We start from the raw sequence: 27,161 nt of genomic DNA, 5'->3' as shown, positions 1-27,161 counted from the left end.
CAACTGTCAGGATTTCTGGATAACTACATCTCGTAAGAGCTGAATTCCATTAACTTGGATTTTTTTAATAGACAATGTTAATTGTTAGTTTTGTTGATGAGGGTTTTGAACCCATGACCTCCCTCTTCCTGTCTTCATCACCAATCCAATTTATATCCATTAACTTGGAAATTGAAAACTCACCATCGGAGTTCTTTTCTTCTTTCGATTTTGACTGAAAATTCTAAAGGGCTATTATACTAACAAGATTCTTTTACTGATTTGGGGAAAATTAAACTAGTTGTATATGCTTTCAGTTTAGAATTTCTTAAACAAGGGGTGCAAAAGTATTTATACGGTACGAGGTTATGTCATCTGTACAAAAAAAAAAAAACAGTACGAGGTCTCAGTGCCCTGCAAACTTGGTCATGATTTTGATTAAAAAAGATGACAAACTAGAGCTATTTCGGTCTCCAAAAAGCCGAAAAGCATTTCCTTCATAATAATAATAAGTAAGGAATAGGAATCAAGTGAAAGTTGCAGTTTATATTTTATTCTATTCTGAATTAAATGAAGGTGCCTCCTTTGCCATTATCATGGATTGAAGGATCATAAGGAATGGGAATCAAGTGAAGGTTGTTTTTCCTTCCAACCACAGCTCCAAATGATTCATCCATGTCAAACTCCTCTGGTTTCGTTCCTTGTTGGAGTTCCCAATTGAAGTGATAGAGTAATTTGGCTAGAGCAAACTCCACATTGGCTATACCAAATGAAATGCCCGGGCACATTCTCCTTCCTGCCCCAAAAGGGATGTACTCAAAGTCTATTCCTTTGAAATCAATAGATGCACCGTGGAATCTTTCTGGTATAAAGCTGTCTGCATCATGCCAGTTCTCAGGATCTCTTCCAATTGCCCATGCGTTCACTATGACTTTGGTCTTGGTGGGTAAATCATATCCATCAATCCTGCATGCTTCTATGCATTCTCTTGGAAGCAACAAAGGAAGAGGTGGGTGTAACCTCATGGTTTCTTTTATTACTGCCTTGAGGTAGCTAAGTTCTCCTAGGTTGCTCTCACGGATTGTTTCCTTTCCTCTCATCTCAGCTTGTGCCTTCTCCCTTACTCTTGGGTTTCTCATCATTTCTGACATTGCCCAATCTATTACTTTTGCTGATGTATCCGTTCCAGCAGCAAATATGTCCTGTATAATGTTGAATATAGTTTCACATATTTAAAATCATAACAAGAACAAGAAAATCACATTGATTTTTCGAACATACTTGTTTGAATCATATATGTGGATCATCTCAAACAGAATTTAAAATTAGATGAACGTCACGGCAGAGATACTAACCCAAATCACAGCTTTGATGTTGTTGGTTGTAATTGGGGTATCAAGGTTGCCACTGTGTTGGACTCTTAAAAGAACCTCAACAAGATTTTCGTTCTTTTCTTCTCCCATGCCTTTATTTGCTTGATTCTCCTTTATGATCTTGTCTAAGATCTTGTCAACCTTCTTATGCATCTTATCCATTTTGGCTTTCAACCCGGTTATGAGATGCATAGGTTTGAAAGAAGGAAACATATCTGCAAGATCAAAGCCATCTGCCACTTCTATTGCTTCCCTTGTGATCAATAAAAATTCTTCATGGTCGTCAGTTATGTTACCGAATGCTGTTCTAGAAACAAAGGTACTTATGAAAGAGTTAATCATGCTGGTGAGATTGATTGGTGCACCTGCAGATGACTGAATTTTTTCAATGAGCTTAGCTATCTCCTGTTCTCTAATATTGGAGAAAGACTGAACCTTCTTTGCACTTAGTAGCTCCAACGTACATATTTTCCTCATTTGTCTCCAATAATCTCCATATGGAGCGAAGGCAATGTCAACTGATCCATAGCCCATGATATCAGAAGCAAGAAATTTTGGCCTCTGTGCAAAAGCAAGATCATGTGTTTTCATTATTTCCTTGGCCATGTTGGGAGATGATACAATCACTGCAGAAATCTCACCTAGTTGCAAGTGCATCAAGGGTCCATATTTTTTAGCTAATTCTCTGATAGCATGATGAGGAAGTGAACTTGCTGCTGCTAGTTGAAGCAGGTTCCCTATAATAGGTAGCTTCCATGGCCCTGGTGGCAGTTTATGGAGACTCTTTTGCTTGTAGTTCTTTGCAAGAAAAAGCACCAAGAGTGAAAGGAAGAAGGTGATGACTGCCAAGGAAGATAGGACTGCCATTGTTTGGGAAGGACTTTTATTTTTAAAAAAATGTATGTAATTTTGATAAGCTTCTTTGAGTTTTCTTTCTTTTGAATGTTATATATACAACCAACCATCGTTGGTGACATCATCTACTTGAATCATTTAGTACAAAAAACGAATCTATTTAATGCTTGACGAACCAATTTTCTTGTGCAAAGAATCGATCCAAATAAGACAAATTCCTTAACCAACGTAACATAGTTTGCCATTCGTTTTTATGTTTTTGTACAACAGCTAGTAATTCCTTAACCAACGTAACATAGTTTGCCATTCCTTAACCTGGGGGAAGCTTATGAACCACACTCCCTTACTTTGATTTTTTGCTTGTAATTCCTTGCAAGCCAAAGCAGCAACAAGAGGAATGAAGTAATAACCAGGAAGGAAGGTTGGAGTTCCATGGCATGAATGAAAGGCTATTGTTTGAAACTGATGTTTCTATATATTCCAGTCTGCTCCCACAGCTTTCAGGAATTGGTGAGTTGCAAAAACAAACAAAAAACTGTTGTCATGCAGTAAACTTAAATAATTATATAATAATGAGATGCTTTCAAATTTTCACTCAAGATACCTTAGCATTAGAAACAAATCCTGGTGGGTTGGACAAATAGTGCTTACAGTGGAAACTCACTAACCACTATGATGACGATTTTTAAATGAACACTTGATGACATGATTTACATCAACATGATATAATGAGTTGGTTTTATGTTATATCAAAATAAGTCATAAATTACAACTGCAATTATTTTACTCTAATATAATATAATATAATCCAAATCGAAAGAAAATAAATTATGATTTCCCCGTACAGGACAATGCTGACGTTGAAACTCTGCTTATATGTATAGTTATAGAGGTACTATCTTCTATAAAATTTTGGTTAAATTAATTTATAGTTTCGTGAACTATTTGAGAACTTTTAGTTGGGTCTTTTAGCTTGAATATTATTTCTGATATTATCTACTTAATGTCATATCATGATCAATGTTACAGTTTTAACATTCAACAAACACTGAACATTTGAACTAAAATTACATATTTTACTAAATTGGGATACTAAAATCATGAAATTAAAAATTGGAAGACCATAAGTGTAATTTAGAAGAAAAAATGGTTAAATTGTAAATTTTTTTTATCTCTATTTAATTTTTATCTTCATTTTTTTCTTGTGATTTTAGTTCCTAAATATTAAAAAATTTACAATTTTGATTCAATCTTTGTTATTGTATATGTTTATTTCTTTTTATTTTTATAATTAATTAGTTTTTTAATTGTTAAGTGTTAATTTTTAACTTATCACAATACTAACACATTATTAAACAGCTGTTAAGTAAAAATATCAACATATAATTGAGAATTAGACAAAAAAGGATAACTTTGAAAGAAAGATCATGTGTCCGTGTATCTTAATAATAATAATAATAATAATAATAATAATAATAATAATAATAACTTTGTAACCCAGCGTAACAATATTGGAAGCTCTAAGCTTAGTTTCTAAGTTGGAGGGTTGCGAGGGTCCCAACATGGGCTGGGCATGTAAAATTTGCAGATAAAAACCAAGCATAGGCCCACACACACCACACACTTGGAAGATAGATAGGGTATCAAATAAAATAAAAATGAAGATAAAGTCGTATTGGTTGAGTTAATGTGAGAAGATGAAAAGTGTTAGCCTGAGACTAGAGCTTCACATTCCAATTTGTTCTTCAAACCCTCCATCATGTGTCAAACCAATAAAACTAGTGGTAGTATCATCGTATGGGAAAAAGTTGAAACATCCAGCTTCGAAATTGGCAATGACTCATAGAGAGCACACAACAACTTTGCCATTACTGAAACATGATTCTAGCATTGTGATGATGGGAGCGGTGTGTGTGGGAATTTTGGTGGTGGTTCTGAGCGAGGAAAAGGCCTTGGCTTTGGGCCCAGAAGGCCCACTTGTGGAAGAGTTCTGGGACAACGTGAGGAGATATGGACTCTACGCTCTCACCGTCAGCACAGGTGCCCTTTACACCATCTTCCGCCCTATAGTGGAACTTCTCAAGAATCCCATTTCTGCAATTTTCATCCTTCTTCTTTTCGGGGCTTCCTTCTTCATTGTTTCTCAAGTTCTCTCTGCCATGGTTGGTGTTTCTGAATTTTCTTACGACTTTGGATACTAGCCTACACTACCTCCAATTATATTATATGCAAAATAAATCCTTTTTTATTTTTACTCTTTCATCAATCCACTGCATGCATCCTGTCAATCAATTCTGAGTGGGATCGATAACCGATTATGTTTCTTCCATAGCAAAAACATTATCTGATTCCGTTGAAAACTTAATAAGTGAACCACCAACTGATGGCTGATTTAATAGTCTAGCTTTTCTGTACCTACCAAAAGTCAAAAACTAAAAAAGAACAAACCACGGGACGAGGTAACATACCTCCATCGAATTATATTTCCTTCCCATCTTTTATCCATGTTCCAAGTTGCTTACAACATATGATACACGGGGAGATTTACATCAAGGAATATGGAGAGTTTTACATCAAGGAGTATGCAATCAAACAAGTAAATTTGATATCACATTTTAACCCAAAACTTTAATGTTCAAATTTATAGGTCTTCTTCTCACTTATCACTTATATAATATTCAACTTTTTTACTTCTACCCGAGGTTCTACTTCTACCCTAGATGAGATATCACCTCACACTTGTACACTCCAACCCCTTCATCTGCAATGCAACCCACTTTTTCAACCATGCAATTTGTTTACTTTTTATTATTACCTAAAAAAAGGGTTCTTCATACCACCAGATTGCAGCAGCTTCCGAAAGGTGATCACTGTTCTGTTTCCTCTGGAAAAGAACATCTCTTCAATGCCAGCATCAATCCTACCTTCCTTGTGAATTAGTACATCCCCCACTGCATTGCAAACAGCAATATCAGTGACTCATTATACCATATATGAAAACTTTAAAAAAAATTGAGAATGGATATTGATGGGAAACAAAAGGAATTAATCAGAAATGTAATAATAACTACTCCAAACCAATCTACAAAGTCAGCAATTAGTACATTGTATCAAAGCCGAACAATTAAACAAGAACCATACCAATATCTTGTTATCTTAATGCATTCAGACAAATAAATCAAAGTGTACTGGCTTGTCAAGTCAGTATAAAGGAAGGAAAAAGTCAACGGGTGAGTAACGCAAACTGCTCGAAGAGTTTATTTTATGAGTGTAGCACCCGATTGGCATGCATGTGTGACATTGCTGTTACAATAGGATAAAGACTATGTAATATGTGTTATTAAGTTCAGGGTATTACCCAAAAGCACGGTTAAGAGAGGGGCCACGAGCGAGGCAACCGAGACCATGCAAAAGCTTCGAGCTTTGGTACTTTGTAACGCAACTTTCATTCTGATTTCTTAAATGCTCCCAATCTGCTTCCAACTAACCTGCAAGTGCTGGAGAAAGAAGCACACATGTTTGAGTACCAGAGAAGCAAGCCAGCGCATACATAGAATGCAAGTTAATGTAGAGGGAGAGAGGAGTTAGAACCAATAAGTAAACTAACGATATCTTGTCTTGAAAAGTTTTTAGTGTGATGAAGGCCTGAAGCTTCGTAGTTTAAATACTAGTCCTTCGAAATGCGAGGAAAAAGAAAAGTAAAATTACTCGGTACTTGTCAAAACATGCTAGAATTTATGATTTAATTATAACTCAGAGCCTCGGACTCAATGTCCCATCTTGCTAAAGAAGCTCTGTTTCATTAGTTAAATTTACGGCTTTCTTTTCGCTGAATGGATTAATTAAAGGGAGACATAAGAACTCAATTGCCGGTTAAAATGAACCAAAAGAAAGAAAATAAGGCCCAAAATGGGGAGATTCCTATTCTTAAAGAATTGGATCTTGAACTATGCTCTCTTATTTGAGCATGTCCAAGATGGATTATTTGAGTTTAAATTGATCTTTTTCTTTTAATTATATGGCAATGCGTAGACGAGCGTTGACATTGTAAATTTTTCCAGTAAGACTCGATCCAAATCAAAGCCATCAATTGACAACGTTAGCATATATGTTTTATTGTTGCTACTACTGTTGATTTCCACGAAAGGAATTGGATCAAGTGCGTGTTTACTTCTCTGTCACGTATACAGTAAAAAACAGAGCAAAGTTGCTTCTTAGATCCATCAAATTACGAAAACAGATGGGCATGGTGCATGGTGAAACTGAACTCAAAACATTATTTGGCTCTCGATCGAGAGTTATTAGTTATTACCATCTGAATTGAAGCAGTTGAAGTGAGATCAATGAAGCTTGTAAAGTAGAAGTAGATAACATCGTATGCAGGTAGGTAGGGGAAAAAAGAGCAGTGAAAAATGGTCCTCATGAGTCAGAGAAGCATTTAATTTATGAGGCATGCCCACTGCCTGGCTTTTGGCTTTTGATATGCGGCGTGATTTACTACCCTTTAACTCATCATTCATTTACCATCTCTCATCTTTCTCACGCTACTCCTTGCCCACCACACCACCGCACCTACACTATCTTTATTTTATTTACAATAAATAGTGATTTTTGTTTCACAATCTGTATAGAACCGATAAATTTGTATCTGGAATATAAAAAAAATTTAATTTAATTTCATAAAATCAGATAAATTTGTTTTATCATTAACATTAATTCATTAAGAACTCACCACTGTGACACATAGAAATAAAAATATCACGAAATTGATGCTCACATGAATATAAAAATTAAAATTACTCACAAATATATTTCTAATTCAACAATTTATTAATACTTTCGTCTTTCAAGTATACAACATATAGATAAATATATCAACGAAATATATAAACTTAATTAGTTGACATCAATAACAAAATATATGCACCAACAACATATTAGATTGCAAATTTTATTATAATGTATTATAATTATATTTATAATGTCAACTTATCACATTGGAATAAGACTCAAGAGGAGACAAGATGTGAGTAGGTTATCAAATAAAAATTTAATTTGACAAATCTTAAATGAATCATTCCCAAATAGAAGAAAACAAATATGAAATGTTTAACAATTGATATTTTATAATTTCTCTTAGTTAGTGACCACCTATATAACTATAATAGATATCAAAGAAAAAAGTAATAGATTATAATATGGATTATAATTTCAGGTTATGCAATAACAAAATCAGAAACTTTAAGTCTAATATGTTATTGGTACATGTATTTTGTATTGATGTTAACTAATTAGGTTTATATATTTTATGGATATGTTTTTTAATAAGTTATATAATTGAAAAATGAAAATTAGAGATGTATTTTAATGGAATGAATTTGTCTCACTTTTTATATTTTTAGGAATTAAATTTTACTTTTTTATTTTTCAAAAACAAATTTGTGAGAGCAACGCACTTAAGGCTAAAATGATTGTTTGTTTTTTTATTTATCATAGTTTAGTTGTACTTATCTATACCTCATACTCCCTCTGTCTCAAAAATAACTTGTTTTACACAAAAAAATAGATGAAAAAATAATTATTTTACAAAAATAATTAACCTCTGAAAGATCGAGGACCCTTGCAACAAAATTTCAGGATTTATCGTCGATTAATTTTTTATACATATAATAATATTTAATCTTAAAATAAGTGTGATGTTAATTTTTTAATGTAATATCAAAACTTAATTTCAAAATAAATTACTTGGCGTAGGTGTGTAAGTAAACTAATTTTTTTTCGGATAATCTTTTATGGATATAAATTTCACGCGGTCTAAATTAATTTTCTGGATAATTTTTGTTTCTTAATTTATCGTGTTAGAGTGTTGATGCATGCATAGTTGTACTTGTGGCCGGCGGAGACTGGTCACAACTAGAAACTTCTTTCATTAATGACAGCATCTCCTCCCATTCTTTACGTTGGATTCCCTCTTCCAATTAGTTGACCCACTTTTAATGGCTTGCTGGAAAATTCCACTTGAACCATATCATAACCTTTCTAGTGCTTATCCATATCATAATAAAATCTAGGCCATTTTGGTAAATTGATTGCAGCCCCTTCAATTATTTATTGACGATATCCAATTTCATAGGCTACTGCGTACGATGGACAAAGAATATGATCAGGATGATATAAAGAAGAAATTCAACAAGTTTTTGAAAAGTACTCTGCAGTTTGTTTTATCAGTTTCTGTATTTTCTTTCTTTGTATGGTACTCTTCTGGCTTCTCCATACTCCCTCAGTGTTTCAATGCATACTTCTCCTCGTGTCTTTTCTCCATGCTTACTCGCACTCTTGAAAGGAAATACATGTTTCTCATCTGTAACGCCATCCTTGCTCTTCTAGCCATGTCACCTCATTTTGACTTACGGGTTTCTGAAGAACCACTTGGTGCTTTTCGCTTGCTAGAGAATGCTCCTCTTATGGTTGAAGAAGAAGCAAAAAGGCATGAAGAATATCCTGATCAACATATATCACAAGCTGAAGAAAACGAAGGAAGACTAGTTAGTAAAGTTTCTAATGCAGAAGAAGAAGGAGCAGGAGGAGGCACAGGAAGTAGTACTGGAGTTATTGTAGCACAAGATGATGATGAATTAGTAGCAGAAACAGCAATGGAAATGGAAACAAACGAAGAACTGGCAAATACAGATGAACTCAACAGAAAGATTGAAGAATTCATAAGGAAAATGAAGGAGGAGATGAGGATTGAGGCACAAAAACAACCAATTGCAGTCTAGTACATGCATGATTACGCATCTGCATGTTATGTTGTAAAACACGAGGAATAACTAATTAGTGCTTTAGTCTTACTTTTAAAATGACAAAGCCTTATGGTGTGGTCCTTTTTTAATCATTTTTATTTGTATGTTAGCACGTACATCTTTTTCCTCCTAGTTTCTTTCTTTTTCAATCTGTTAAGCTCTATCATGCTGCTTTCGTTTTTTTGTTTAAATTATATTGTATTCCCTTCTCTTCTTGCCTTCTAGCTTTATTACCCCTTAGCTACTTTTTATTAATTTTTATATTCACTACCTTGAATGGCCTTACCGATCGATGAAATTAAAGTACGTTGAATATATGTGAATTGAAGATCAATGTCATATATTCAATATCTTAACAAAGAGAGACATATTGGAGCACAAAGAAAATAGCTAGAGATCGAGCACTTTTCATTTTTAGCAGAGAGCACTAGATTCTAGAGCGTATATATTCCAAACATTAAACGAGACAGATCCTGTTCATATGTATGTAGAAAATTCTACACAGAACCAGAATTTATAAAGTTCGTTCACACAAATATTTTAGTGGGGTAAATATAAAAACGATCAATTATAATTTTGGTATCCAAGTTTTTCAATTTTATAATTTTAATCCTCTTAATTTTTAATTATAACATTTAATCTTTTAATAATATAAATTGATAATTTTGTTCCTACTCGTACATTATTAATACGAGTATTAACTAATAACAATGATTATTAGAGATATTAAATTAATTATAAATTAAATAAAAATGATTAATCATTAAAAAATTAACAAAAGATGATTAACCTTATGTAATGTTGAAATTATGATTAATAATTTTTTATTAATTTTTAATAATTAATGGTTTTAATTAATTTATAATTAATCTAATAACTTAATTAATCAGAATTATTTATTAATAATTTATAATTAAATGTTATAATTAAAATCCAATAACCAAACTTATGAATTTAAAAAAAATAAAGAAATTAAAATTAATATTTAACCATATAAAAATGATCAAAACATTTTAAAATTAAGAAAGCATACGTTCACGGTTCTCAGTAAATAAGGTATTTGTATAAATTATTAAAATTGACAGTCGCTTTCCTAAAAATAGAAATGTTGCTGTTGTTAATTAATTCCTTTTGGCCAACAAATTTATTGTCAGGTTTGGTTTGAAGTAGAGTTTTTAGTAAAATATATGGCTCAAGTTAAATTGTAGTATATTAATTCTATGTATATTATATATTATTGGGTATAAAGCTATACAAATAATTAAGGTTTGTTCATTCTAATCAAGCATTTTGAATAGTATAGTATTTCTGTATTAATAAATCAACTGTAGCCACAAACTTTCCACGTAGTTCCATTTCTATGCATTCAAAACCTCAGCGATTCCTGCCATCACTATACATTTTCGATCATAATCAGCGTGTGGTGCACCAAAAATATCAAATATCATGCGAGCATTGCGTTACCATTTTCGCCATGTACTGTATCAGTATCAGTATCAGTATCAGATACCGAGTGCTCAATCAGGCTTCTACATTCGTGGCTAAGAAGTAATATTAAGACAGAATCCCTTTTCAATCTTTCAAATCAAATATTTACTGTCCAAATTAATGCCATGGCCTCCAAAAGATAATTCTAGAAGCAGGGTCATGGACATGGACCCTGGCATGGCTTGGCTTGATGCCTTTGCAACAAGGGAACTGAAACAAATTAATCATATCTAATATATTTACACCTAGCTCTCACAAAAATGAAGAAAAAGATATCATTTCTGTCTGCAAGTTAGGACAAATATATGAGCGTTATACAATTGTGAATTGTCATTGGTTTCAGCACGGCATTATGTTATGATCATTATAAAGTAAGAATACAATCATTAAGATTTTGATAACAATTTGTGTCACTTATTAAGTTGTTCAGGTTTAAATTTTGATTCATTATTGAATATGACATAAATTTTATTAAAAAAAAATACTCACGTGAGTCAAAGGTTAAAAAAAAGAAAAGAATATATGCAAGCAAAACTATCCACACCCTAAGTTCATTCATAATTATACATGCAGTCAGTCACGTGGATGTGTCCAAATAATGCGAGAGGCGTTTAAGAGATATTGTAGGTCACTAGTTAAGTATACGTTACGAAACATCGTTTCTTCCTTCCTTCTTTTTATTTCCAAGATAAAAACAACTATTTACCTCGTGCGCGCATTGCATGGTTTTTGAAGATTTAATTAAAATATTTTCAAAAAACAAAAGCATTTTAAAATATTATACTGTATTAAAAAAAATAATGTCAATATATAATATTATTAATAAAAATTAACAAATTTAACTAATTGATAGATATCAGTGCTGCACGTGAACACCTCTACGATCTAGTTAAAAAAAATTGTTCTAAATTATCCTTTATCTCGTTAACCTTTCCATATAAGCTTCTCTTCCCGTCTCATAATATTTACGACAAAAACATTACCTCTGTAGCGGTTCCTGTCCACTAATTCCAACGGGACAAGATAACAGTTGTAGGTGCTACCCAGCATTTCCTTCACAGCTTGATGAAAAATGAGGGAACGCTATGGTATGACACTGGGCCTGTTTGTTTATCAGGCCATTCCAAATCCAGTTGAAGTCTTAAAGACTGCGTTACGGGTATAGCTTGACTGAAGGTTAGTTATGAAATTATTTACCATTTTTTTATAACTTTTTGTGAGATATTTGATTTTTAAAAATAAATAATGTTTTGAAATATAATCTCAACTAAAAATGCATCAGTGGCACTTGGCTTGTCAGTAAATCAACTTGGGTTTTATGGAATGGTAAACGGTAAAAGGGAAAGGGAAAGTAGATATTTTATGGTTGTAAAATGTCCATTTGGAAGGATGAGAGACATTATTGGCTATTTTTAATGAATTCTGAACTTACTTAAATGGGGACAAAAAAATAGAATTGTCATTTTCGGTTAATCTAACAGAATTTGAAGAAGTTATGATCATCCATTTCTTTTCTGAACAAGTTGTTGATCTACTAGAAACAGCCCTCTCAGGTAGTTAAAAGTTAATCTGCTATGCTCTTAATTTTCTGCTTATTGGCCTTTGAAGTGTTTGATTTCCCTAATGTTCAGATGGGCCCAGAAAGATGGTTTAGCAACTAAATGCCATGTGTTGTCAAGTAATTTTGCGAAAAGGAAAAAGGAAAATCAGATTAGTGCTTTTTTGGACTTAATATTAAAATAATACGTCTTTAGAACAATTACTTTTGAATGGTTTCTCAATTGGTTCAAATGAACGTAATGGTTACCACTGTTCAGTTCAGACTTTAGACTGATTTATATAGCCTGTACAACCTTCATTTCAGCCCCCTGATTCTCTTTATATTATTGTATTAAGTATTAGCACATTGGCTTCTATAATGAACTATGGTGAATTGTTGGTGAGTGTTGTCTACTAATTATAGCACAAGAGGGTTTTACAACTCATTGTATGCCATATGTTCTGTGGAGTAACTTCCAGGAACAATATATTTTCAAAGTTTGCTAACAATTCAGACAATCATAGAACTATCTCAAAACAACAAATTATCAGGTAATTGGAGAGGAAGGAAACTAGTTTGGGCAATCAATTTTATATTGATCATTTAAAATTTGAATAACCACAATGTTTTCTCTTGTTAATGAAGGAAAATCTGCAACTGCTAGTAGTAGTTTCATAAATCTATTCAAGGAGCAAATTAAGTCCCTCACAACTTCAACCTCTTTTTAGATGGTCTGCTGACATATGAAGCTTTTTTAGTAAGCTGATGGGTGGTGATGAGAGTCGAGAATCGTTGCTTTCAGAAGCAAGAGATCATTCTCATCTCAATGAGATAAGTGACCTCCAGAGGAGAAGGCCACGGCGTGGTAAATCTTCAGATAAAGAGAACAACCTCAAAGAAAAAAATGTGGTCCAAAACCCTTTACACTCTCAATATATAGATCCAAAACAAGAAGCAGAATTCCATTTCAAGACAGTGTTGTTGTGGCTAGCTGCATACCTAGGAGGAGGAACACTATGCTTCCTTCTCACAAGTCATCAGATCAAGGGCATTAAAACCAATGGGTTTCTTGATGCCATTTACTTCTGTGTTGTGACGATGACTACTGTTGGATATGGAGATCTTGTGCCAGATAGCCAATTGGCAAAACTTCTTGCATGCATTTATGTCTTCACAGGCATGGCTCTTGTAGGGTTAATTCTTAGCAAGGCAGCAGATTACATTGTTGAAAAGCAGGAAATATTTCTAGTTAGAACCTTATTCAAGGGTGAAAATTTTGGTCCAGAAGAGCTTTCCAAAGAGGTCGAAACTAACAAAGCAAAATACAAATTCATTCTCGCAGCATCCGTCTTTTTGGTGCTTATGATTTCAGGGACTATTTTTCTGCATTATATTGAAAATCTAGATTTTGTTGATGCCCTATATTGTGTTTGTTCCACAGTCACTACTTTAGGTTATGGGGATAAGAGCTTCTCGACTACTATTGGCCGTGCTTTTGCTGTGTTCTGGATATTGAGCAGTACCATTTGCTTAGCTCAGTCTTTTGCTTATCTTGCTGAATTTTATACTGAAGAAAGACAGAAAGCAATGGCTAAAATAGTTCTTACACGAAAGTTGTCACTCCTTGATCTTGAGGCGGCTGATCTTGATGGAGACCATGTTGTCAGGTAAGGTAGAACAATTACTCTTGGTAACCATTTGCACCAAGAGACGCAGTAAGTTCATATATATTTTTCTAGCATTCATAGATTGTTCCAATATTTAGCCGAGTTAAGTCATTAAATGCTCACATTCAACATTTTTCATTTTCTCAGTGCCACAGAGTTCGTATTATACAAGTTGAAGGAAATGGGAAAGATCAACCAAGAAGATATTTTAGTTGTGATGGACATTTTTAGAAAACTAGATGTTGATAAATCAGGAACCCTGACAGAAGCTGATCTAAAATATTCTGAATCATCTAAACCATAGCCCTAGGCCAGCCTAGTACATCATGAATTTCAATTTTCATTTTAAACTTTGTCATCTGTATCATCTTTTATATACACTGTATTGAGGTATTTCAAAGTGTTCCTGTAGGAACTATACTCTCTGTAAGCTACAAGGATATATGATGTTAGCGTGCGCACACACATTACGGAGCATATCATGTGAGAGATGAAAGCGTTAGAGAGGAACGAATCTCAGTCATCTACCTATTGTGAAGTCCGTGTCTTATGACCGATATACTATTCTCACGATTCCCCGCGATACAAAGATTTTCTGATTCAATATAATGTAACGCAGTCGTAACCCTAATTGCAATTTAAAACCATGATATCCACTATATCTCAATTTTTCATCTTAGAATATAATTGTATTTAATATTAGCCTCTTATCTCAACTTGTGATTAAGAAGATTCATTCAATTTGCCACTTCATAATTTTTAAAACTGATTCAGATAACTTTTTTCGTGTTATACCTTGTTTCTAAAAAAATGGTTACATTACTCGATTGTAATAACATATCAATAGCAACTTAAATTTTTAAGTGGATAAAATTAATGACCTAGTTAAAATCTAGGAAAGCATTGGAAGGTGCATTTTGTAAGAGTGATGATATATAGCCCGACTAAAAAAGCACAGGAGGGCCACATTTTGAATAAAAGAATTTCTTATACTTGAAATGGAATAAAATTTTAAAATCCAAAAATTGTTTCAAAGGGAAGCTCCTCGAGCAAACCAATATTTCACATTTTCTAATACAAATAAAAATGACGATAGAATAGATTCCAAGAAAAAACTAATGGCAACAAGAAGCTGTTTTCTAAGTTGATCAAAGTTAATGTAAGTTCATAATCATATACATTTCACTATTTCTGCCAAAGCAGGCATAAGATATAGAGATAAATATCAAATAAGACACTAATAATTTCCAGAAGTTAATACTTTTATTTTCGTTCATACTGCTGATTCATTGTACAGAACTAATACAACTGTCATTTGGGCATGAATCTATATATTATAGATCATTGTTTTGAAAACAAAGCTTGAAATTTGAAGTTTGAACACCCTTCATGCACTTAGAAGTTTCGAGCCTCCTCAGTATGTTCTGGCATGCCTGTTACATAATCCAAGAGCCCTTCACCAGCTTTTTCACCATGTCCATGACCTTCAGTAGAGAATTTGGATACCCCTCCCAAAGCTATTATTGCAGCCAAAAACACTGTAGTTGAAGCTATCAAAGGCCAAAAATACGCCAGAATGATCATAATTCGTGGTGGTGCATATAACAGCAAGGAAAGGGACAGTGAAAATGCTATTGCTATGGTGATATGGTATCTATACTGCACAAGCATTCTTGGTACATCCATGACCCCTTGAATGAGAATTAATCCAAAGGAAGAGAGAATTGAGGGACGGAGGGAATAAAAGTATGGTTATATCTCCAATCCATTAACGAGTTTGCTGTTTATATTCTCAAGAGATTCTCTATTTGGAAATGATTCTGAGAGCTTGTTTGTCCCATCTGCCACTTATTCTTCTAAAAAAAGGCCAAGATGTTTCTTAAACAGTCCTCTTACGAATAAAATAGGTGGTCATGCTAAATATTTATTTTTGGCAGTTCAATACATTTAATTTACAGAATATAATTTTAGACATTCAAAGTCACCTGAATATATAGAACCCGTGTAATTGAAAAATTCTTCCTAAAATGACCATAATTCCACCACAATATTTTACCTCAAATGCGATAGATATTAAGTTTTTTACACCTATGAAGACCATGTTAGTCAGTAAAACAAGCTGACATAAACTTTCTGGTATAGATTGGTAGTGCTATTTTGAAATTGGAAATGCCGAGTTTCAATTGGAAATATGGAATATGAAGACTAAATGCACAGGAAACGCACAGATTCTTATTCTTCTTTGTGGTGATGTCGTCATGAGTATCAGCAAGACAAGAAAAGACAAATTAATCAATGACCGTTTGAGATTTGAGAGTCCTATGGGCTAAACTTATTCTTCCTTTGAATTTAATGTTTCTTTAAACCAAACATGGATACTGTCTCCCTCCACGTGGCCAACAACTCTAGCCTTGACATCGTTATTTAATGAAAGAAACAGGGTCTGCCCAAGGCTAAATAAATACATGACTTGTTGCTCTATGCCCTTAGAAAAACAGTTATTTAACTACTTGGGTGTGGTTAGTTTTTGGTTTTTGGGTTTCATATGTAATTTTAAAAATAAGATGTGTTTAGCAAAAATGAAGTTAAAATAATTTTTAAATTAATTTTGAAATATTTTTACACTCATTTTTAAAATTAAGAAAAAAATATTTTGTTAATTTAATTTTTAGCTTAAAAAAATATACATTTCTACATTTGATAATGACACATTTTGTTAGTACTATCACTGATTACATTAGAAAAACATTTATTTAACTACCATGGTCATTGTCACTTCAACCACCGCAGTGATTACGACCCTCACACCATTGTCATCATCGTCATCATTGTCACTATCATAGCCGGCTCTCACCACCATGAACACTAGCACCGCTATCACTATCACCATTATCACCAATATTGCTATCACCATCATTATTAGTGTTACCATCACATCCATTTAATTTAAAAAAAAATAGTTTTTAAAATATAATTAATTTTAAATAAACTCATTTTTACAAGTTTCATATTGTATTAAAACTAGTTTAGGAGTATTTTTGTATTGTGGTAACGATAATAATAATGATGATAATTTCAGCAGTAGTGACAACAATAAAGATATCAACAATGATCGGAGTAACAATGATCAAGACGGATTTATAAGGAGACAAAAGACTTTAGCCTCCCTCACTCAAACTTCTTTCAACCATAATATATAATAATTTTTTTTTAAAAAAATATTATTAATAACATATGTAATAATTAATAATTAAATACTACTTACAGTAAAATAAAAATAAATAAATATTAATTAATAAATCTGAAAATTAATACGTTATAATAATATTTTTAATAATAAAAATACCAATATTTTTAATAATATATATTATCACTAAATATAATATAACTCAAAAAAGATATATATACTAATTAATAATCTGATAAGAATGACATTTTTATGATTTTTTATCAATTGGTATTATCTAGGCTAACTATGTTTTTTATATTATTATAAGCCTCATTTATCTATTTATATATATATATATATATATATATATATATATATATATATATATATATATATATATATAATTATTAACATTAAATGATAAACATATTTATATATTATATATATATATATATATAGTATTACATCCTTATCCTTTTCTGTAGTGAGTATGTAAAATTATTATGTTCATTCATAAAATTATGAATTCGTTACTTGTTAATTTAGTCGATCGTCGTACATTGGACACGCATTTTAAAAGGCAATATAGAAAGATTGTAATTAAATTGGATGAAACGTCAAATTAGTAAACATTTACATGGATTTTTTCTTTTTTTTTTAAATTTAGTTTGGAACATTATATTTTTAAAAATCTAGCAACTCAAACCAGCATAAAATATAGACCGCAAAGAGGAGCACCTGAAGCTTAGCTTGATCCCACTTTCACCGGAAAACTCTTTTAATGGCTTTGTAGATTGGTAAAGCCTTCCATCAAAACAAAACAGGGCCTACATACCAAGGATTGCCATTTGGCTTTGGCCTTTTGTACGTACACAAACAGCTGGAGCTGCGAACAATGAACATTTGATTTAATTATATATGTATTATACTTTTAAGCAAAGATGAGAAGTTGTCTAAATATTGATCCAAATTTATTTGTTCTTCAAAGTCACTTTAGTTTGTCGTTTTCAAATTTGATCACGATCATGAGTGCACTCATTTCGTTTGTTATAGTCGCAATCTTATCCGAGTAAAAAGAGAAATTATCTCAGAACTATTATTGCGATTAAGCAATTTACTAGACCAAAGTGATATATTTTCCACTAAAGTTGGTGAATAGTTTAGTTTCCCCATTAAAAAGAATGATGAATGAATTGCTGAATAGTGAGCTAGTTAAAAAAAATTCACATTAAATAATAATTTTTTCCTTTCAAGAGTTAAATGATATCTATCCTCGATCAACATTCTATTAGACCTTGTAATTATGTTCACTTTACATTAATCCTAAAACCCGATTGGTAAGTAAGGATGTTGTGTATCTCACCACTGATTAATGTTGAAGATTGAAGCAAACGGTGTCAGCTAATGCAACCTCTGTCATCAGCTAATGCATTATCTGGTTACTTTGCAATAGCAATATGATTGATGCTGAACTTTATTGTTCCCCCGGTGCAATGAAAAGATGTATTAGGTAGGGCAAAATTATTGTTATTATTATTGGTTTCAGAAACCAAAAGTAACTTTATAATTAAGCCTATTGCGTTAAATCAAGTACAAATTATACTTTGTTTGTTTTACATGAAGAGGGAAGGAAACAGTTCTGGGGTGGCTTTTGTTTGGGACATTTGTTTGGAAGTAGTTTCCTATAAGGGTTCAACGGCACGTAACATCCTTTATCCGTTTCCCTTGTTTAAAAGCCTACCTAACAGGATCTAATCTAATAAAAATAAAGGTCATTATTTCATTATCATAACAGCTAAGACTGGAATTTAAAGATATAATAACATGGAGAAAGTGACCGTTAGTCCAGTATATTAAGGTACAATTTAAAAGAGTAGCCGGCTAGGACGGCCTGTTACTGTTATGCATTTCATTTGCTTCACCAAAGGAGAAGGTCATCATCTCATGCCTCTCTCCGCGGTCAATTCCTTATACGAAACGAATACAATCTTTCATTTTCTGCCTTTGAACATCTCTGTAATTATTATATATATGTGTGTGTGTGTGTGTGTGTTTTCATGAGAGCCTTCATTTTGTTGTTGATGCTTTTGGACTCATCCTACCTTGTCATTTAGTAGCACCTAAAAAGGAAAGGAACCGAACCAATTCCAAAGCATCGTGTAGAGATATTCATTTTAGCCACTGAGTCCTCCCATCTGTTTGTCAATCTATCTGTGTGCATTTCCCAACGCCGAAAGGAGAAATGGTGAGCTGTGAAGAGAAATATGGAGAAAAGCTTACACTTGTCCAACCAGACCCGGTGGCGTTGGAGATTAATCGTTTGCAAAACCAACTCAAAGGTTCTTATTCTGTTTTGTTCTTGTTTCACCATTCCTCCCTTAGTTTTCAGTTCCTTTCTTTCTTTACAGACTGTTGATCAGGTGTGAAACACTATACCAATGGCATTGATGTTCCTAGTTCTATAGAAACTGAAATCTTGTGGGGACCTCTTAAATGAATTGTCTGTGTTTGATTCCTATTGTTTATGTGTCATATTGATATGTTTTCTTTTCATAGATTGCATTTGCGTGCAATACCTTGTTCTCAAGAAATCATAGTTTTCTTCTTGCAACCCAAAATGAATGAGTTGAATACAGTTTGAGGGCGTCCAATTTTAGTATCTTCATATCAGTGGTTCATTTATAGACCTTGTAATAACTAATAACTCAATTTGATCATCATTGCAGAAAAAGATAAAGAACTAGCGACTTGTCAGGGTGAAATGAAAGCCTTAAGGTCAACTGAAGCTCTGAAGGATAAGGCCATAGAAGAGGTACTTCTTTTGAATGCAGTTACAAACTCTCCCTTGTATACATACCACCCACCTAAAACTGTCTTGGAATTTAAGATGAAAAACTCATTATCTAAAATAAAGCATATGGCATAATATCATAAGAAGCTTGATGCCTTAGGACTACTATGCCATGCAAGTCAACATAGAAAATTATGCAAATATATATCTATTTTCATTAAATGACAAAGTATATAAATTTATCCATAGTCAGTACTAATATTAGCTGTATTTCTCGTTCTCCATTTCCAGTTGAGAAATGGAGCCAGTAAACTGGACGAAAGACTTAGAGTTACAGAGGATCATCTTAAACAAAAGGTACACTGTTGTGGTACTAGTATTTCTTGGAAGTTGAAAGTTGGAACGATGTCCAGCAATGCTAGACTTTAAAATGCATGGTGTTTTTAAAGTATATTCATATGCAGAATCTAGAAATCAAGAAACTGACAGATGAAAAGAAAGATGCATTGGCTTCACAATATGCTGCAGAAGCAACACTTAGAAGGGTACATGCAAATCAAAAGGATGAAGATTTTGTTCCAATTGAGAGTGTCATTGCTCCTCTTGAAGCTGAGATCAAAATGTATAGGAATGAGGTACAGATGATGCAATTTCCAACAAGGATGTATTTACAAGGAAATAAAAAAATCTAAGTGAATTGTGCTTACTGACAATACTAACAAATAACATTCCAATTTGGCTTCATAGATCACTGCACTTCAAGAAGATAAGAAAGCTTTGGAACAACTCACTAAATCAAAAGAGTCAGCATTGCTAGAAGCAGAGAGGATTCTGCGAAGTGCTCTAGAGAGAGCTCTAGTAGTTGAGGAGGTTCGAAATCAGAACATTGACTTGAAGAGACAGATTGAGATCTGCCAGGCATGACTTTCTATGTTTGCTTTTTCATATTTGATTTCTATAGTGAAGTGTAAGTGGTTCAGCCAATTTACAACTACCATAAACAGGTGGAGAAGAAACTCTTGGAGAAAAACCATCGTCAAAAGATTTTGGAAGTTGAAAAGCTTAGCAAAACCATTCAACAACTTGAGGAAGTCATCTTAGCTAGTGGAGCTACTGCTAATGCTGTCCGTGATTGTCAGCGACAGATTTCTGAATTGCAAGTACGCATATCTTAAGGAGTTATTAGAATTCTGAAGTTATCGTCAGCTATAATGATTTTTTGATTATTGTTATCTGATTTTGCATGTTTTTTTAGGAAGAGAAGAGGACATTAGAGAGGGAGCTAGCAAGGGTAAAAGTTTCAGCCAACAGAATTGCAAATGTTGTGGCTAATGAGTGGAAGGACGAAAATGATAAGGTCATGCCTGTCAGGCAATGGCTGGAAGAAAGAAGGATTATGCAGGTATATATCTTCCTTTGAAAATCTTTGGAGATCATATGGTCCTGTTTTCACACCCAAAATACTACGAATCTATTCTATTAGTCATATAGTTTTACACCAGATAACTACAATAACCATGTATTCCAAGAGAATCTCAGTTTAAGAGGGTGTAAACCGATACTTATCCTATATTAGGAGTCCAATCAAGATAAGCTATTACTCTTGTCCTAACTGTAGTGAGGAAAATTGGCAAAAACAATTCAAATACATTTTCTCTCCTTATACTTATTCAAAATATTGAGCAAGAACTTTCTTCATCAAGTGTATGTCCTTGAATATGTAGGGAGAGATTCAACAGTTGAAAGACAAGCTAGCTATATCAGAGAGAACAGCTAGGGCAGAGTCACAATTGAAGGTATTCATCCTACTTTTTTGTCCTCCATGTAAGCATCTAAATCAATTTTTAACTTATTACTAACGTTATGTGGTGTTTTAACTCCAGGATAAACTGAAGTTGAGGCTTAGAACACTAGAGGAAGGCTTAAAGCATTTCTCCAGTTATCCAATCACTTTGAATGTGTCTTATGCATCTCCAAAAGCAGAAAAGTCTAACATACTAGCTTTCCTAACAACCAATGGTGGACTTAGAAAGAGATCCACATCACAACCAAGGGCATCTTCGGTTGGAAGCTCTTTGTTCCAGACACCAAATATAAAAAACAACACAGACATCGTAGCTGGGAATTTAAAGCTGGGGAGCCCTACTAAGAAATATGGTTCTACAGAAAATATGTTGAAGAAAGGTATGTGGGCATTAAGAAGTAAAGTTGCTAATAATGGTGAAAAGGAAAATGAAATGCAGGTGAAGACAGACATGACTTTAAACAGATACACTGATGAAAGTGAAGCAACAGAAATTAAAACCATTGTTAATTTGGATGAAGATGCCGAAAGCAAGAAACCAAACGGTTCAAGCAGGGATGATGTGGTTTCAGGTTTTCTATATGATAAGCTGCAAAAAGAGGTCATCAATTTGAGGAAGTCTTGTGAAATTAAAGACAGTAGTTTACTGGCTAAAGATGAAGAAATTAAGGTAATAGTAACAAGTAACAACCATTCCCCACCCTACTACCCATTCTCACATTAAAGTAAAGATGATTTTGTTTTTTCAGATGCTTATAAAGAAAGTCGATGTACTGACAAAGGCCATGGAAGTAGAGTGGAAGAAAATGAAAAGAGAAGCAGCTGCTAGAGAGAAGGAGGCTTCATCAACAAAGTCAGATGATAACAGGAAAAAAAGAAGCGGAAACTCCTCTAAAAGGTTCTTTAACTTCACTTTCTGTAGTGTGGCTAATAACTGTTAAATGTCAAGTTTCTTCAGTCCGTTTTAAGACTAACCGTAACAATTTTGTAAAAATTACTACAGGGCGATATAAAATTGTTACAGGGCGCTGAAAGAGCGCTGAGAATTCTTTATTTGGAGATAGTTGAAGGCAATTTATTTATCAAATGGCATCTTGTGATTTTTCTCTGTAAACACAAAACATTTGGTGAGGTAGTATCCTGAAATAAATTTCCGCTGTGGAAAGGAAGTTTGAGAATCAGTTTCTGTACAAACATTAGCGTTCAACATCTTCCTCTATATTTGGATAAATGACATGTTTTGTGAAGTGAGTTTTACACAGTAACCAAGTTGGTCACATGCTTCAGCGACATGAAACATGAGGAAACAAGTGGATTGTATAGTCCTCATTAAGTTGTAAAAGATTTAGGGCCTATTTGATTCCATTCTCATTTTTTGGTTATAAATATTAAAAATTGTTTTCTAAAACAATCTCACAGTACTCAGCAATCAATTTCTCATTCAAAATCTATTAAATATTAAAAATTATTTCCAAAAGAAGTGTTTTGAAAATAAATAAAATATTATTTCCAGACTTTACTGCTCCAGTTAACAGCAATTGCAAGCGCTCCTTACTTTCCTCATTACAATGCTCACTTTCCTCGTCTTCACATTTCTGTTGTAAGTTTTCCTACGAGATACCAAAGGCTCAACAGATTGTGTCAGGCATGGCACACCAGCATGTAGCGTTTAAAATAAACAGAGTTCATCTTTATAACCAGCATTGAACTTTGTTTCTCTTCCTTCAAGCAGAGAACCACTGGGCACTGGTTTCCTTCTTTGGTTGAAACTAGACATGGCAATGGGGTGGGTCGGGTACGGGTATTGTCTCCCCAATCCCTTACCCCGACTTCTCAACATATCCCCATACCCGTATCCGATACCCGACGGGTTTGAGTTTATTGTCTCATCCCCGTACCCGTCGGGTACCCGTTGGGTATCGGGTATCCCCAACCCCGTTCCATACACCATTTAGAAAAATATTTTTTTTTTGTAAAAAAATATTAAAAATTTGATTTTAGAAAAAAATAAATTGATTGTTAAACATTTATTTTTAACTACTTATATATCAATAAATTTATTATAATGCGTGTGTCTACATAAATAGTTAAGAAAATAATATTAAATTATGTAAAAATTTTAAAATAAAATTAACTAGTAATAAAAATTATATGCATTTTGATTAAATTATGCAAAAATTCTAAAAATTTTAAGTGGCGGGATGGATTCGGGTTCGAGGTCGGGACGGATCTAGTAATCCCATACCCATACCCGTACCCGACTTTTGGTTATCGGGGAAAACCCGAACCCGTACCCATATCCGGTCAATTCGGGTATTACCCGTCAAAGTCGAGACGGATTCGGACGGGTACCCACGGGTACGGATTTTCTTGCCATGATGTCTAGTTGAAACTGAAAAGTCATATAATTTCCCATTGTGCATTGATCAAATGAACTTAAGACTCGTTATATATAGGTATCTATTGGTTAATTAAGTTGAATAAAACTAACGTGCAAACCATCACACTGCATTCATTCTAATTGACTTGTTTAAAAAACACAGAAAAGGGTTTCTTTCGACAGAAAAAGTAAATGACGCCATGTACTCGAAGGAGGGACTTGAACTCTCAATGTGATAGCATGAGCTCCAGGAGCCCTACCATTGTCGTTTAACTCGTCTTTTTTCAAAAAGAATACAAATTTTAATCTAAACCAAAGTCAATCCCACTCACCGCCCACGTAATTAATTGAAATAAGGTCAACCATTATGACTGTAAAATATGCTCAGCCTAATTGTCTTAACCACGCCTTTCATTCTCTTCCTTTTCTCTTCTCTTAAGTTACCGAGAAAATAAAAGAAAAGAAAGAAGTTAAACAGGAAAATCACTTGCATTATGTTCGTAAATAGAACACTCGGTGTGTTGTTGAATTACTCTTCTTCACAAGCTTGGAGGGCATTTTTCTTCCTGTCTTTACCTTCTATTTAGAACATGTGCCACATCGATCTTTCCATAAAACGAGGAACACATGCAACAATGCATATAAGAAGACAGAAGGCCATATTTTACCTTGTGTACCGGTCTATGCCAACTATCACTTCCACTTGCATGTTTACTCAATCAACGCTTCTAACAGCCATCAATAGGAATTTTTGACAATTCTGTTGTGCCAACAAGTTTTTTACATTTATCCATTTATGTGAACATTCACTTTCACACATTTTGCAAAATAAAGCTAAACCCATCAATCGCCTTTATTTTCCTAACCCATGCAGTAACTTCTAAAAAGCGGACGCCCCATGGGGTTTGCCTTTATTTAGAAGAAATTCACAATTTCCTACATCACAAAGCAAAGAACCTAGCCAGTAGCCACCATACTAGAACCTTCATTTACTCTATAAGGCATACAAAAAATTCCTCAAAAGACAAAGGAAAATGCATAAAAACTGCATGGCATATCATTCCCTGAAATTACATTATCAATGGAGAAAAGCTGTTGGCCTACCTAAAAACCATAGAGATCAGAAATTATGCAGTAACCAATTTCCGAGACTCCAGCCATGACTTTGCTGCTACCTGTGTAGTCAAAAACCAGCCAGCCTTATCCGGAGCCTCATGGAATGGAGCATTGAGTTCGTTCAAATGTGATTCGACAACATTTGCCAAACCTTTGTCCGAATACCTGTGTTTCCCATGACCGGTATTAATTCCAAGCAGTGGTGGAAGATCCTCTCCTGATTCCAAAGTCTTGGACAAGTCATTTATCCAAGCATGTAATGCAGTCAGCGAAGCTCCAAGCGAGAGACTCTTTAGATGTAGAGACCACTGAGTTTGAGACTTGGACTGTATATCCGTATATATTTCAAGTGTCAACCCCAGGTCCAGAAGTTCACATGCTTTGTCCAACAAATTCAGGTTGACACAAAGATCAATCAGAGAATTGCAAAAGGGCTTCTTTACTTCATCAGCAATTGAATTAAAGAGTTCAGATGCTTCTTTCCTAAACTCCCCATCACCCTCCTCCAGCCCTTCCACCAAATATCTTAGCACAGACCCAAGCTTTGGATTAGCCTTCTCCACACAATCATTTAGCTTACCAAGCTCTTCTTTTGGTGTTTGGGTCATAACATTCAGAAGACAACCACAGAAACGGTCGTCTGGACTGATGCCCAAATCCAAGAGTTGATTAAATGTCTTCAAAACATCATCAGTACGTCCAACCTTCCCATAGCACTGGACAAGCGATGTCAGAACAAAAATAGTAGGCTGAAAGCCAGACTCAATCATTTCATTCAACATTCTTTCAGCTTCCGAAACGTTCCCACTGCAAGAATATATAGTAATCAAGGATGAGAACGTCCAACTGTCACAAAGGCAAGTTGCAGAACTTTTCATGTCTTCAAAAATCTTAAATGCATCATCGGCTAGGCCAAGATCGGCACACATGGCCAAAAGGGTGTTATAAAGATGAGTGTTCATCTCCATTCCCTTCTCCTTCATTTCCTTATAAACAAAAAGAGCATCTTCGCTGTAGCGCCCTCTTCCATAGGCCCTTAAGAGAGACGCATAAGTTGCCCAATTCGGCAAAAATCCATTATTAGTCATCTCCGTGTATATACTCTTGGCCTGCCAAGGCCTCTTAGCTCTCCCCATGGCATCCAACAGAGTGTTATAAATAACCATGTTAGACTTAACACCAAGAGCCTTCATCTCTTGGTAGACATTCAAGCATCCATCATAATTCCCTGCCAAACCATACATCTTAATCAAGGTGGAGAAGGTAACACTATCAAGTCGCCACTTCTCGGTCCTTGCACGATCATACAGGCGCAAAGCCATGTCAATATTACCAGCCCTGCCATAAGCATCAATCATAGCCGAGTAGGTAACATCATCAGGCTCACACCTGAATGATGGCATCTTTTCAAACCACTCCACAGCCTTATTGGGCAAAGAACAAATCCTAGCGCAGCTAATTATAGTGGAGAAAGAGACATTATCAGGCCTCACCCCTCTCTGGAGCATTTCATCAAACAGCTTCTCCATTGCATCCAAATCCTTGCTCTTTCTAAACACCTTGAGGGTAACGTTGTAGAGAATGACCTCTCTGGTGGGTCTAATCCTACGCTGAAAGTAATTGAGAACAAAGGGTACAACGCGAGGATTGGACATGTTGTTGATGACAATTACAGCGTCTTGCTCTATGACCCTACCCCATAAATCCTTCAAAACAAGAGACACATCCTCCTGAGAGGGATTGCAAGAGTCCAAGGAGAGGGCGAGGTTTACAAGAGAAGTGTACCTGGCATCGTAGGATCTTCTCTCGAGTTGTTTGGCCCTGGGGCTTCGGGGGTTGACCCAGATGTAATTACTTTTCGACGAAGACGAGGAATTTGCGTGGGGTGGTAGGTGTTCGGGAATGGGTTCGTGCAAGGAGACATGGAGAAGGGTTTTGGAATGGGGGGTGGGAGAAGGAGAGGGTTGAAAGAAAGAGGACGAGTTTCGAAGTTTGAACTTACGACAAGAAGAAGAAGAAGAAGAAATGGAAGGAAGGTCATGGAAGAGAGAAGAAGGGGAGGAGCAAAGATTGTAAGCCATTTTAGCACCCTCTGAGCTGAGACTAACATCTACAACAAATATCCAAAGGTGGAATGGTAAAATTAGCATTTAAACAATTCCGGGATACAAGGACCATCATTTACATCCCTCAAGT

The 27,161-nt window shown here is 34.3% G+C and overlaps 6 protein-coding genes across 9 annotated transcripts; 4 read left to right on the top strand and 2 right to left on the bottom strand.

The window, feature by feature from the left end:
• Window positions 1–389: 389 nt before the first annotated feature.
• Window positions 390–2,309, bottom strand: LOC114393532 (cytochrome P450 71D8-like). The gene is made up of 2 exons (XM_028354885.1): window positions 1,335–2,309; window positions 390–1,181 (listed from the first exon to the last, which is right to left on the bottom strand). Exons 1-2 carry the CDS (start codon window positions 2,217–2,219, stop codon window positions 546–548), a joined length of 1,521 nt encoding a protein of 506 aa, XP_028210686.1. The 5' UTR covers window positions 2,220–2,309; the 3' UTR covers window positions 390–545.
• Window positions 2,310–3,869: 1,560 nt separating this feature from the next.
• Window positions 3,870–4,473, top strand: LOC114392816. The gene has a single exon (XM_028354041.1). It carries the CDS (start codon window positions 3,905–3,907, stop codon window positions 4,406–4,408), a length of 504 nt encoding a protein of 167 aa, XP_028209842.1. The 5' UTR covers window positions 3,870–3,904; the 3' UTR covers window positions 4,409–4,473.
• Window positions 4,474–8,336: 3,863 nt separating this feature from the next.
• LOC114391824 lies at window positions 8,337–9,282 on the top strand. The gene has a single exon (XM_028352806.1). It carries the CDS (start codon window positions 8,354–8,356, stop codon window positions 8,984–8,986), a length of 633 nt encoding a protein of 210 aa, XP_028208607.1. The 5' UTR covers window positions 8,337–8,353; the 3' UTR covers window positions 8,987–9,282.
• Window positions 9,283–11,465: 2,183 nt separating this feature from the next.
• On the top strand, window positions 11,466–14,170 carry LOC114392412 (two-pore potassium channel 1-like). Of its 4 annotated transcripts, none has more exons than XM_028353543.1 (3): window positions 11,466–11,674; window positions 12,767–13,705; window positions 13,853–14,170. In XM_028353543.1, the coding sequence occupies exons 2-3, from the start codon at window positions 12,804–12,806 to the stop codon at window positions 14,007–14,009; spliced, it is 1,059 nt and encodes a 352-aa protein (XP_028209344.1). In that variant the 5' UTR covers window positions 11,466–11,674; window positions 12,767–12,803; the 3' UTR covers window positions 14,010–14,170. The 4 variants fall into 4 exon arrangements, with proteins under 4 accessions (XP_028209344.1, XP_028209340.1, XP_028209343.1 ...); XM_028353539.1 differs by having other exon boundaries at window positions 12,684–13,705; XM_028353542.1 differs by lacking the exon at window positions 11,466–11,674 and adding an exon at window positions 11,682–12,589 and having other exon boundaries at window positions 12,684–13,705.
• Window positions 14,171–18,761: 4,591 nt separating this feature from the next.
• LOC114392971 (microtubule-associated protein 70-5-like) lies at window positions 18,762–22,834 on the top strand. The gene is made up of 11 exons (XM_028354231.1): window positions 18,762–19,213; window positions 19,601–19,686; window positions 19,957–20,022; window positions 20,130–20,300; window positions 20,413–20,583; window positions 20,670–20,825; window positions 20,921–21,067; window positions 21,390–21,461; window positions 21,549–22,139; window positions 22,219–22,367; window positions 22,473–22,834. Exons 1-11 carry the CDS (start codon window positions 19,117–19,119, stop codon window positions 22,480–22,482), a joined length of 1,716 nt encoding a protein of 571 aa, XP_028210032.1. The 5' UTR covers window positions 18,762–19,116; the 3' UTR covers window positions 22,483–22,834.
• Window positions 22,835–24,531: 1,697 nt separating this feature from the next.
• Window positions 24,532–27,161, bottom strand: LOC114393810 (pentatricopeptide repeat-containing protein At4g16390, chloroplastic-like). The gene has a single exon (XM_028355268.1). It carries the CDS (start codon window positions 27,113–27,115, stop codon window positions 24,977–24,979), a length of 2,139 nt encoding a protein of 712 aa, XP_028211069.1. The 5' UTR covers window positions 27,116–27,161; the 3' UTR covers window positions 24,532–24,976.

This window comes from Glycine soja, chromosome 17, assembly GCF_004193775.1.
Source record: "Glycine soja cultivar W05 chromosome 17, ASM419377v2, whole genome shotgun sequence".
In the NCBI taxonomy this organism is placed as follows: Eukaryota; Viridiplantae; Streptophyta; class Magnoliopsida; order Fabales; family Fabaceae; genus Glycine; species Glycine soja.
This window is presented reverse-complemented; position numbering and strand designations above follow the sequence as displayed.

What these genes read in the sequence shown, in the direction of transcription:
- LOC114393532 (XM_028354885.1), bottom strand. Translation starts at nt 2,219, where the DNA reads ATGGCAGTCCTATCTTCCTTGGCAGTCATCACCTTCTTCCTTTCACTC. An exon ending in ACATCAAAGCTGTGATTTGG is followed by an intron (nt 1,182 to 1,334) that starts GTTAGTATCTCT and finishes AACATTATACAG; the next exon opens with GACATATTTGCTGCTGGAAC.
- LOC114392971 (XM_028354231.1), top strand. Translation starts at nt 19,117, where the DNA reads ATGGTGAGCTGTGAAGAGAAATATGGAGAAAAGCTTACACTTGTCCAA. An exon ending in TTTGCAAAACCAACTCAAAG is followed by an intron (nt 19,214 to 19,600) that starts GTTCTTATTCTG and finishes TCATCATTGCAG; the next exon opens with AAAAAGATAAAGAACTAGCG. An exon ending in CTAAAGATGAAGAAATTAAG is followed by an intron (nt 22,140 to 22,218) that starts GTAATAGTAACA and finishes TTGTTTTTTCAG; the next exon opens with ATGCTTATAAAGAAAGTCGA.
- LOC114392412 (XM_028353543.1), top strand. Translation starts at nt 12,804, where the DNA reads ATGGGTGGTGATGAGAGTCGAGAATCGTTGCTTTCAGAAGCAAGAGAT. An exon ending in GATGGAGACCATGTTGTCAG is followed by an intron (nt 13,706 to 13,852) that starts GTAAGGTAGAAC and finishes TCATTTTCTCAG; the next exon opens with TGCCACAGAGTTCGTATTAT.
- LOC114393810 (XM_028355268.1), bottom strand. Translation starts at nt 27,115, where the DNA reads ATGCTAATTTTACCATTCCACCTTTGGATATTTGTTGTAGATGTTAGT.
- LOC114391824 (XM_028352806.1), top strand. Translation starts at nt 8,354, where the DNA reads ATGGACAAAGAATATGATCAGGATGATATAAAGAAGAAATTCAACAAG.
- LOC114392816 (XM_028354041.1), top strand. Translation starts at nt 3,905, where the DNA reads ATGAAAAGTGTTAGCCTGAGACTAGAGCTTCACATTCCAATTTGTTCT.